Genomic DNA, 11557 nt, shown 5'->3' on the forward strand with positions numbered 1-11557 from the left:
GCCATAATTAACGTCATCATGTCATGTGTTTACGTTGAATGTCAAAATGGCTGCTGTGAAAAGGGCCTGTCGTTAAAAGTACCTTGGTGGCAGAACTGCAACTTTTTTAACGGCTACAAGGCTTAGCTGCTATGGACCCACATTTCCCTCTAGTACCATTCTTTCAGTTGGTATTATATGTTATTAGCAGCTTTTTAATTAAAGTTCTCAGTTCTTGTTCCAAAGGTAACATGATAATATTTGCTTGGCGCAATTCACAAATAAACGGTGTAAAAATGTTCCTTGCTAATAACCTTTTACCCAAAATCAAAATTTCGTGTTCCCCTTGCATTGCTCATTTATGAAAGCTTCAGTTTTGTTTCATGTTCCTGTGGCTGTGTGTCCATGGGTTTGTGCATGTGCACATGGACATTTTGATTGTGGCTCACGCTTCATTGCAGCCTTTAGTCATGTCATTGTTTTACCCAGAAACCTTTTATGCAGTTCAGATTGTTTGGGGATTTGGAGACCATCTGCACAATTGGCAAAGGCATAATGAATGTTTCTCTATTTGGTAGCTAGCTTGCAGTTGTGAAAAGGTTTAGATGCACTGAAGCCGTACATCTAAGCTGAACATTTTCTTTATTTCATTTATGAAGAGTTGAAGCTCTGGACAAATGAGATATTTACAGACAAATAGACAGTCAGCAAATTCCAATTTATTAATGCATTTTGAAATGATTCCACTCAGAAATGGATTTTACGCTGCACATTTAGTCTAAAGAGAAGAAGGTGGGGGACAACCAAAGGGGAAATGTAACATCAACTCATAGTGCATTAATCATACCTGTAGGATGTCGGATAAAGAAATCTGTGGCTGGTTAGCCATAAATATCAAGCAGGCGTGTTGACAACAGAAATAGCATTAACTTTCAAAAGTGAAATAAATAATTCCTTATGGATTCTATGAGCTGAAGGTCACAAAGATTAGTGCTAAATCTTTCAGTGCAAAATCATGTTTATAAGCTTTGACAGTGTGCAGGAGTGGAACTCTACTGGGTGGGAGCCTAATTCAGAGTAATCTCATTCTATGGGTAAGGAGGGAATGGTTAAAGTCCTCTGCAAAGGCTCCTGCTGGTCACTTGTAACACAGGCTCGTCGGCTATTAATGAAACAGCACACAGGTTTCTGGTGAGACGTTTACACCTGTTGGATTTTCCTGGGCAGCCATCTGAACAAGGTCTTGCACAGCTTTTTGCTTCTCACCTTTGACTTTGTTAAGTTCTTAATGATGACGTTTCGGAGCAGGCTGAAGTTTGGGGGCTGGGATAGGTGCACGGAGCAAGTGTTACTTCCTCTGGCTGAACGATTCAGAACCTCCAGGAAGCGTTTCTCCTGCTGCCTGAAGTCATACTCCACACTGGACAGACAAACAAGCGGCCCAGACATCACAAATCTACTCCGAAAACACAAATGTGAAGCAACGCTGTATGTATCAAACTCAGCTCTGCCAAAGAACGCAAGAGAACGCTCTTATTTGTCAAATCTGCATTTGCAGGTTATGCGTGAAGCATGCTACAGTTTATTCTGTGGTACTCGTGTGGGAAGCTCCGCGCTTGTCACATTTCAAAGTGGCTGATTGGTTGAGGCAGGGAGACATTCTCCAGCAGGGTCTCATTCTTTGTTTTTTTCTGATGGTGCACACGTCTTGCACAAATTTTCCTTATCTTCCACTTGGCCTTTATGGACCAGATGGCAACACACACCAGTCAGCAAATCAACTTACATAACATCTTTTTGTCATGCAAAAGCCGGTTTGAAAAATAAGTAGATCATGGGGAACGTTCTGAATATTTCAAGATAAAAACGGTTTTAGGTTTTGCTTTATAGAGCACAAGGCTTGTTGTTTTTTATGAGAAGACTTAGATTTAACCGCCTCTCGCTGCTTCCTTTCAAATACAGTATTTCTGGAACAATTGTTGGTTACTTTTATATTTCCTATTGTCTCCAACTGATGCAACATTTCACTTAATGGGTGCAAACGAAGATCAAAGTTGGAATATCGGAGCTAACCACGATCGGATACGCCTTTCTACAGTATGTCTTTAATAGAATTGGCAGGGTATGTCAAAGTCTGTCATCATCTTTCTTTAATTACATGGATGTTGCAGCTGATTTAACCTTTGTAAGAGTGTAATAATAAAAGTAATATTTTAAGATAAGGCTACTTTAGACAAAGTTGTATGTCTTCCACAGTTTTCTGCGTAAATATTTTATTTCTATAAGACATGAAATCACCTTGTATGCAATTAGCAAATAAACCTGCTGCGTGGATAGATTGAGCCTCATACAGTCAGTGCTTAAATTTGTCAGTTGATGCAAAAGATTTATGATTTGCTCACAGAGGAAATTCTGTCTATGTATGCTGAGTGAGAAACAAATGGACAGTGCAGAGCTTTTCATTTGGTAAGCTGCCCGTACAGTAAGTCATTCATTGTCAGTGAAGTGAAGTGGACCGGCTGGCAGAGAACTGTCCGGCAACTGAAATGCCAAATGGACTCAAACTTGTTGAATTGTGGGTCTCGGGCACATAAATAAAAATTTTATTTTGAAAATGCCCTTGGTTAAAGTGATGCAATGTCTGACTGCTGTGTGTCCAAGTTAAGAAACTTTTAGTTGGAGTTAATTGTAATCCGTGTTATGTTAGATTTATTCATTATGCAGTTCATAATATGTCTATTCAACGGGAGAGTCATCCGAAAATATTGATTTAATTTTAATTATTTTCTGAATACCCTTTTGAAAATATCTCACGTCTCAATATCTCAAGCCCAGACACATTTTTAACTATCTGAATGAAGGCTTCCTGGCCCAGCCTGTTATCAACACAACGGAGTAACTCAAAGTCATATAGCATGAATATTCATGATATTCTGCAGCCATAGTTTGATGTTTGGGCAAGAGCTGAATTCCAGAGCTGCTCTGATCACTTATCAATTCAAACCTTACACGCAGGAATATTGGCAATTTCACTATTATCTCACCTGTAGACAATACAAGCCGTCTTCTGGCAGGTTGAGCAGTTTTTGAGGTCCTGTCCCGTTTTGTAGCATCGCCGACTAGGATGGAAGGAAATAAATGACATTGCAGACAGTTAAGAAGGGAAACTTCCAAAACTCAGATTCAACAATTTTAATATTCACCCCACTCATCCTCTCTGTGTGACATTCATCCAGACTGCTGTTGGCGGCGATGAGCTGCGTAACATGCATTATGTCAGACATCAGTCCGTTATTAGGAGTCGGTTATTCTGAAACATGACCTCGGAGGCAGTCACAACTTATTAGCACACGACGGTGCATGAGAATGATTGACAGAGACACATCGCCAGAAGGCGGCTTTAATTCCCATCATTTGTCCCAGAAGAGTTATATGGCTAAATAAATCTCTCCGAGTGCCCCCTCGAAATGCCCAAGTAGGTTTCTGTCACACTCGTGCACACGTTCACGGACCTGTTTGCAAACTTGGAACAATGTTGGGGCTTCATATCATCACGCTACGGTTCCTGATTCCGAACGCATTTATAGTGACTGAGGCCGGCTCCGTGACATCGTCACAGGAGCTATTTTCTCTTGTTAAGGCTTTATTGCCAATGTGGATGCTAGGTCAATGTCAGCAGAAAGTCAAAGTTCAACAAAGTGGCACACAACGCTTCTTTTTTAGAGGAACAGTGATGCACAGATTATGTTTTTCTTCAATGCCCAAGGCAGAAATATCAAACATGCACTACAACAACAAAACTGTTGATTAAAACATAAAAACAGGCTGGTTTGCTGTTGTGTATTGTTGTCATCACAGCAACAAGCAGTTTCCAATGAGACAATGAATTGCGAGGCGTCTGAGCGGTTTCAGTAAAAGCAAGTGATGACTCACTGGAAGGTCAACGATCAGCACTGCAGGATAGCTTTTAAAGTAATTCTGGCAAACAGCTACACCTGTATTGGGTAACTGTACTCAATGTAGAGTTAATAATTCAGGTATATCCAACCTGGAGGTGTTGTATTACAGCGAAACTTTAAGTTACTTGATTAATAAGCATGGTGGAATATGTAACACAAGTACCAGGATCACAGCCTATGCCACGCATGCAGACACACACACACACCCTCTTACCCGTTAGTGGGAGTGTGGCACGTCTCCAGGTCATGGATAATGTGAAGCAGAGTGGTGATCCTGTCCTTGTTGGCCGCCAGGCTGGCCTCCACCGTCTCCAGCCTCTGCTGTAGGGCTGCTGATTTGCAGCACTGTGGGGAAGGAGGCAGCAACAGGGCTGCAGCAGCCGGGTGGGAGTGATCCAGGCCGGTGTCCTCTGGGCACGGCCGAGGGAGAGCGGAGGGAAACTTTGAATCCAGCCTAATGATCGCCTCGCCGGACCGGAGGCGGGAAAGGGACGCCAATTGCATTGTTGATGGCCGCAGTATGGAAGCACATTCATGGCCCGTGTGCATACGAAGCTCTCCACCGCTGTTTAAACGGGCTGGTGTGGTGAATGAAGGCTCTGGGCCCGCGTGTGCTCCTGGTTGTGATGAAGCATCCGAGCTCTGGTGGGCTGCAGGTCGGCCGGCGGGGTCGACACACGCGCCAGGGTTTTCTAGCGATGGGACGGCGGGTTCACACTTTGTTTGTGCTTCGGCCAAGGCTGTTGGGTAATTAGGAAGTGTCTGTTTATCTGCACTGGATTTAAGCTGAATATTTGCATGCCTGACTGATACTCCCGAGGCAAACCGTTCTGTATTTGAATGTGTCTCCCAGGCGGTTTTTACTGGTGGGCATGTAGCACGGTGTCCCTCGGGTTCTGCGTCTGTGTATCCTTGACAAAGTGCGAGCCTTTGTTGTCCTGTGTTCACGCAACCCCGCAGACAAGAGCTGCTTGACTTAATTAGGGAAATGTAGTTCTGAAGGTTGGTGACCTGGGACAGATTTGAATTTTCATGGTCATGCGACGCACGCCTGACTAATTCATCACCGTTGGATTTGTTTTCATCGGTACATGACTCGGTATCGGGAGCTTGAGGATGGCGGGTGCTCGCATCGCTGCCTGTGTTGTGGTTTGTCGTCACATTTAGCGGCTCAAAAAGCACGACAGGCGTTGTTGTTGTTGGGTCGTTGTCCTGATTGGAAACAACACCAGTTTCATTACTGGTTCTGCTTTCGGTGGCCAGCGTGCGATCGGGTCGATTGATGTGAGGCGCTTCATTACGTCTAAGATCTGTTTTTTGTTGTGTTGCGTCTGCTGTTTGAAGTGAAGTTGCTCCTGATACACAGACGTTACTCTTCCCTGTCAGCGCAGATGAAGAGACGGAGGCTGTGGGTGGCACATTTTTCAGATGGATCGCCGAGTACCTGAGGGTTTTATTTTCGTATAGAGTGCCGTTGCACGTCGATGTGGAAGCGGGCGCCGCACTTGAAAGCAACCTAGCTGTTGAGTCTAGGGGTTTAGCTGCACTTAGCGTAGCGTTTACAGACGCTGTGGAAACATGAAGGGCGGGTTCGGAATTGGAGCAGTTCGACTGGAAGGGGGGGATTTCTGAAGCCACATGTTGGCGTCTCATGCTGGTGGGATCTGAATTAGAGATCTGATTCTCGGAGCTCTGTGGGACAACAGGGCTTAGACGTGGACGCCGCGTAGTTGTGTGGAATAGGGTTGAGTTCATTACAGCGGCGACAAAAGAAGCTTTACGTGGTGATTTGCCGTCTGCGTGTGAGGAGGGCTTTTCTTGTGCCGTTTGACCTGGATCGTGTGAGGTACGTGGTGGACTCGGAGGGGAAGGTTGTGCAGCTGTTTCCGCTTTATGAATGAGGTTTGATGCATCGGCTGCCAGTGATAAAACGGGACATTCAGGGGCAATTTGTGGGCTACAGGTTGCATTTGTTGCTATGTCTACTCGTGCTGTACGCGCCTCACATTGAGCGTTAGCAACTTTAGCGGGTATACTTTGAGTGGACGTGAGCGCACTGTTGAAGTTTCCGCGGGTTTTGGGAAGCGATGTGGTTCTAATGTACGAGTGGGAAGGTGTCGCCAGAGTGTTTTCAGGTGTAGCGTGGACAGACGCACATACATTTTGAGGCACATTTTGTTGCGGGGAGACCTGTTGTGATATTGGTAAGTGCGTCGGAAAAGTGTGTGAATGTGGGTGGTTTGGTTTGGTAGCTGTGGCCATCTGTGGAGTCGACGTGAGACCTGCTGGCCGGGGGATCGTACTGTCCTGGGGTGGTTTTATGAAGGATTTCACATCCTCCTTCCTTGTTTCAATAGTTGCTTTAGTGACAGTGATAGCTCCAGCATGTAGGATGGCTGTGGGTTGTGGGGCTGTTGCATCACTGGCAGCATGTGTCTGTGACAAACTGGCCAAATTGCCCCCAGAGTGCACAGGGCAAGCTGGGTGTGGTGTTTTTCCATACTTCAGTTCTTCACTGAAATATAACAGCGGCGGGTCAACATGCGCCCTTATGTCTCTGTTTGTGATGCTCTCTGAGATTTCATGGTGGCTTGGCTTAAGGTTTGTCTCAATTCGGGGGACGTGGACACGCGTGGTAGTGGAGAGTGAGCTGAGGGCGGACTTTAACGCTTTCTCTCCGTGACAAGCATCAGCAGGAGGAGCGGTTTTCTCCCCCGAAGTCGCTTGTCTTCCACCGCAATGGCTGCATATTTTTTGTGCCATGCCGAAAGGTCGGGCGGCAGATAACAGTAGCGACTTCCCACACCGCTCTGCATAATGACCTTGCAGTCTGATTTGGTCTCGAGAGTTTGCACTCTTAACGGGCTCCGCGTCATCGTTATGGACGCTAATTCCACCGATCGCCTCTGAATCCACCACGCTGCCGTTGGTGTAGCGGGCGGCGGATTTCAACTTCGGCCTGACGTTGGTTACTGCGATGTGTGGGTTGGTCTTGATTGCCCTGGCATAGCAATAAGTCCCACAACTGTTCCTCTGACTGCAGGCCACATCCTCAGAGGCCTCACCTCCGAGTGCTTTGAAAGTCACTTCCTTTTTGGTCTTGGATTCCCCACTTTTCAGTTTTAAAATAGCCCTTTTCTCCTTGTCACTCTTCGTCAGCAGTAAAATCTCCCTGTACTCCGTTTCCTTGGTAATAAAGCTCTTGGATGCATGAGTAATGTCATCTGATGGCGTTGAAAGTGTATCATTTAGCTGTACACTGTGCTGGCTGGATGGTCTGCTCCTCCCCGGGGACGTCTGAACACCAACGCTGCACTGAGGCCCCCACGTCTGCAGCAGGGCTCCCCCGCCTCTGTCTCCTCCCGTCGCCCTCCAGCCGCGCACTCCAACCAGGGCGGGCACACCTAAAACCGGAACCGAGGCTGTCAGGTCAGCCGCTCGTCTGCCCATCTCTTGTCCGGCTGACTCAAAAGCGTGATGAATCAAGAGAGCGGCCGCGTTTCCGCGCCATTACATCCGTCTAAAAGTAAGAGAGGAACAAGTTGAAACAATGCACGGGGCTCAAACTGAGACAGGGAACTGCTCAATATCGCAGAAATGAAGGATCAGTAGGGGTGCCAAAAAAAAATCAATTACACATCTGAGATAAGACAGGAAAGAATTAGCTCTCACTTTAAACTTTCTTGACACGGTGTGACTGGATAAGTAATCGTAATGGCAATCTGGTAATGCTGATAATCAGGGGAGGCTGTGCTTCTATATTCTATTGGCATTTCAAACATGCTGCCAGATCTCCCTCTCCATGTCTGAGAGCACAAAGAATAATTTATTTGTTGGGATAACAAAACACAGCATGTGTGATGAACTCTCTCCTTCTCTCATTGAAACCCTAGTTATATAGCAAGCAGCTTCCACTCTGTTGTCCTCCACATTCAGCACCACTCACCTTGGAAAGAGGCCATAATGTATATCCACTGATGCTATGGACTTCATTAAGCTTTGTGTGCATTTAACTGGAACACCTCCTTCACAGAGGTGGTGTTCAGTGTGTGTGTGTGTGTGTGTGTGTGTGTGTGTGTGTCCCCATGCCACCCATGGATTCACATGTGCCAGCATTCTTGCAAGAGGTCATTTTTAATGATTTACGCAGTTCTTTAGTCAACGACAGGGTGATAATATGAGGAGTTTTACATCTGCTACAGCTTTTATTATACGCCAAAAATACAGAGTGTGAATCTTGCAAGTGTTGATTTATGACAAAGATTCCATGCAAACACATTCTGACAAGACTCCCCTTCACTCCTTCCTCCTTTTCATCCTCGCCAACAGCCTTCATCCGAGGATGTCAAAATTGCCAAAAAGAACATTTCATTCATCTGAACATGTGGGGGCCGTTATTCTGGGTGTCATCTCACGCTTCTTCAGTCAAGTGACCTATGTCTGTTGTCACCTTCCAGCGCCAAGTCATAACTGCTCTGTTAATAAACCATCAACCCCCCCCCCCCTTTTTTTTTGTGGTGGAATTTACAAAAACATGCATGCTCTGGCATCACCGCACTCTTTATAGATGACCAGGACGAAAGAAAAGAGCTGTTTCTTGCTGAAGCACAATTGCTACCTAATGTGTTTTTAGGATTCTGATTAGCAGGCATACCTGAGCGTTCGCTAGACGCTGCTGCAAGATGTCTCGTTATGTTGAGTCCAAATGTCAGGAGCTAGTTTCCCGCTTTCTGTCTCGTGTCCTCGCAGGTCCTCAAGGTTTGGAGTGACTTTGTCTTCATGTTTCAGATCCCTTGGTGGAAAGAATGCAAAACTCAAAAGGAGTCTGCAGGCAGTCAGCTCTGCAAGACAACGCTGCTTTAATGAGTTCTCCTTTCTATGATGCTCAGATTCTAAACTAATCTCCAGCCGCTTATTGATCAGGCAGAAAGCCAAGCTGTGTCCTCGTTGTATCACCTTCTCCTCTTGTTTTGGTCCGGCTGCTCCACGCTCACTCCATAATCACAACACAGCAGTATGCTACAGTATGCTGTCCCTCCAACACTCTCTGTCCTACTGTCTTGCCTTTTTCCCTCCTCCTCCTCTCTCTCTCTCTCTCTCTCCCCTCTCTCTCTCACCCCCTCTCCCTCCCTCCCCCCCTCTCTTATGGCTGCCACTATCCTTCTACCCAGCATTCATGTATCCTGATCTACAGCTGGGTGGAGAAATAAAAAGAGAGCGAGGGAGAGGGGGAGAGAGAGGAAGTGACTTGCATCAGTGGGGTAGGGACTGTGTGTAAATTACCAGGCCAGTTAAAAAGCAGGGAATGCCCTGACAGCAACTGTACAACAAATGTAAATGTCCGATGAGGCAAGAAATACTTTTAACAGTATCTTTTGTTCAATTACTTTCAGTGTAATACTGTTCCATATTATTTGGACAGACATGAAGCTGGTTTTGTTGTACAGTACATGACTAAGGAACATAATACCCTTTGGGTATATATAGTCTGAGGTTGGTGTGTTATGCTATTAGTGACTGAGTGTTTTTTTATTATTTTTTATAGATTTAGCTTTTAAATATCTCTGACCAACAAGTCTCACACATATCTTTACTCGTGTTTTACATCAGGCAAGTTCCAACAATGATTCGAGTAGTCAATATACAACTTATAGAAAAGGAGATAAATGAACAGACAGATGAATGCCAATGAAAATAAGGTCAAATTTAAATAAAGGGGGAACCATTTGGCATATAGATAAGTAAAATATGATACCTAAAAATGTAAATCCAAAGTAGATACCAGTATGTGCCTGCAGTGCTACACAGTTCAATTATTCATAGTGAGACTCTAATAAACAGCAGCACACTTGAGTGTCCAACGCTTCTGTCACATTGGTTTCTTCCGTTCTTTGAAAACAAATAAAAGTCTGTTTTATGAATTTCATTGTGCGACAACAACACGGTGAACCTTGAGAGTTGGGAAGACCGGACCAAGAAGCTCAAATCAACTCAGTTTTAATGCAGGAAGGTCACACACACCAATCCACAAACCCAAATCACAAAACCCAAATCCAAGCAAAAAGTAAAAACAAATCTGAAGTGAGCAGCAGAATGTCGAGGGGATGAGCAGTGTACGTGTGTGTGTGTGTGTGTGTGTGTGTGTGTGTGTGTGTGTGTGTGTGTGTGTGTGTGTGTGTGTGTGTGTGTGTGTGTGTGTGTGTGTGTGTGTGTGTGTGTGTGTGTGTGTGTGTGTGTGTGTGTGTGTGTGTGTGTGTGTGAGCAGGATATGCCCTGTGACTGATTGGTGATGAAGTGCAGTGGAGGGAAACCAAACAATGGGAGGAAGTGAAGCTGGAGTCCATGAACAGAGTGAGTGAAAAACAAAATAAAGCAGGAAGTGAAAGTCCGGATTGGTCTTCACAAGAATAATATTCAGAACTAATTAACGGAACGGTCAGTGAAGGTTGTTTTCTTGACTCACTTATTTTGAAATTCCCCACAAAGCCAGTGTATGTAAGACAGCCTACATGGCGGCGTGTGGATTTATAGAACCCACTTATGAGTCAACATTATGGCCGACATTTGAGTTTAATGACAATAACCTTTCTGCCGGATTAAAGAGAGGACAAAACACTTTTCTGTTCCTGGAACACTGGCATTATCATTGTTAATTGTATTTTCTTTCTATTGACTTGCTGCAGACACTGAGGAAGATCTTTTTTATGTTCGGTACATTGTAAAAGACAATATAAATGTTTATAGCATTCCCTCATCGTTTGTTATCAGGGAGAATCTTCTCAAACAGCGGGTGGCTTCCAAAATGTGACAGCAGTGATTAATAACATTTACTGCTTCTGCGTTGAGAAAGGTTCATACTTTAGGATGCCCCGGTGTGCTGAGTTCAGTAGATTGCGCTCATATTCCATCAGTGCAGCCCTGGGGAACGCCAAGCTGAGAAAATTGTTCCATAGCCTCGAGGTCATTACACAATATTGGAGCGGTGAAAATGTCTACTGTGCCTTAATCACAAGGCAAAGCGTTTTACTGTCACTGTGAGAGTCTTGTGTATTTTGCATTTATTCATTCTAACAGTCTGTTCTTGTTTATAGAAGTGTATAAATGGTAGTAATGTTGCCTTTAGTTCTCACTTTAGTGATATGTACTGTATCACCAGGTATTGTTGTGTCAATGTGCTGCAGGCTTCAGTCCAGCTGAGGCTATACGGATTCATTAAGGGCCAACAGGGAGTTGTTAAAAAGTAGATGAGGAAGGCAGGAATTGTCCGTACGAGCATCCCTGTGACTCCAGTTGCTTGACGTTATAATAGTGAAACCTTAAAGGGACAATTCAGGCCAAAACCTAAAGACATATTATTTTTATTTACATGTTGTGCCATTTGTCAATCTGGTGGGAGAAACCTAGTTTTGGAGATATAATGTGCCATCTAGTCCCATTGTATCAGAGAGAACATCTCCATCTCCAATGGCTGATATCTTCCAAAACAAGGCAACAACAAGAACAACATAGATCGATAAATAAGACCACAGGTAAGAGGCAAAATATGCATTTTTTATTTAAAACTGAACTTTAAGTGAAGCCACATTCACAGTCTTTATTAATTCATGTTGAAACACTTG

General features: G+C 44.6%; 1 protein-coding gene across 1 annotated transcript; it reads right to left on the reverse strand.

Annotated features, from left to right (window-relative positions):
* Nucleotides 1–692: 692 nt before the first annotated feature.
* Nucleotides 693–9030, reverse strand: LOC311025301 (uncharacterized protein). The gene is made up of 5 exons (XM_084028151.1): nt 8593–9030; nt 4467–7458; nt 4153–4403; nt 3024–3098; nt 693–1399 (listed from the first exon to the last, which is right to left on the reverse strand). The coding sequence occupies exons 2-5, from the start codon at nt 7386–7388 to the stop codon at nt 1180–1182; spliced, it is 3468 nt and encodes a 1155-aa protein (XP_083884277.1). The 5' UTR covers nt 7389–7458; nt 8593–9030; the 3' UTR covers nt 693–1179.
* Between the last annotated feature and the right edge of the window lie 2527 nt (nt 9031–11557).

This window comes from Eutrigla gurnardus (assembly GCF_963514095.1).
Source record: "Eutrigla gurnardus genome assembly, chromosome: 15".
Taxonomy (NCBI): Eukaryota; Metazoa; Chordata; class Actinopteri; order Perciformes; family Triglidae; genus Eutrigla; species Eutrigla gurnardus.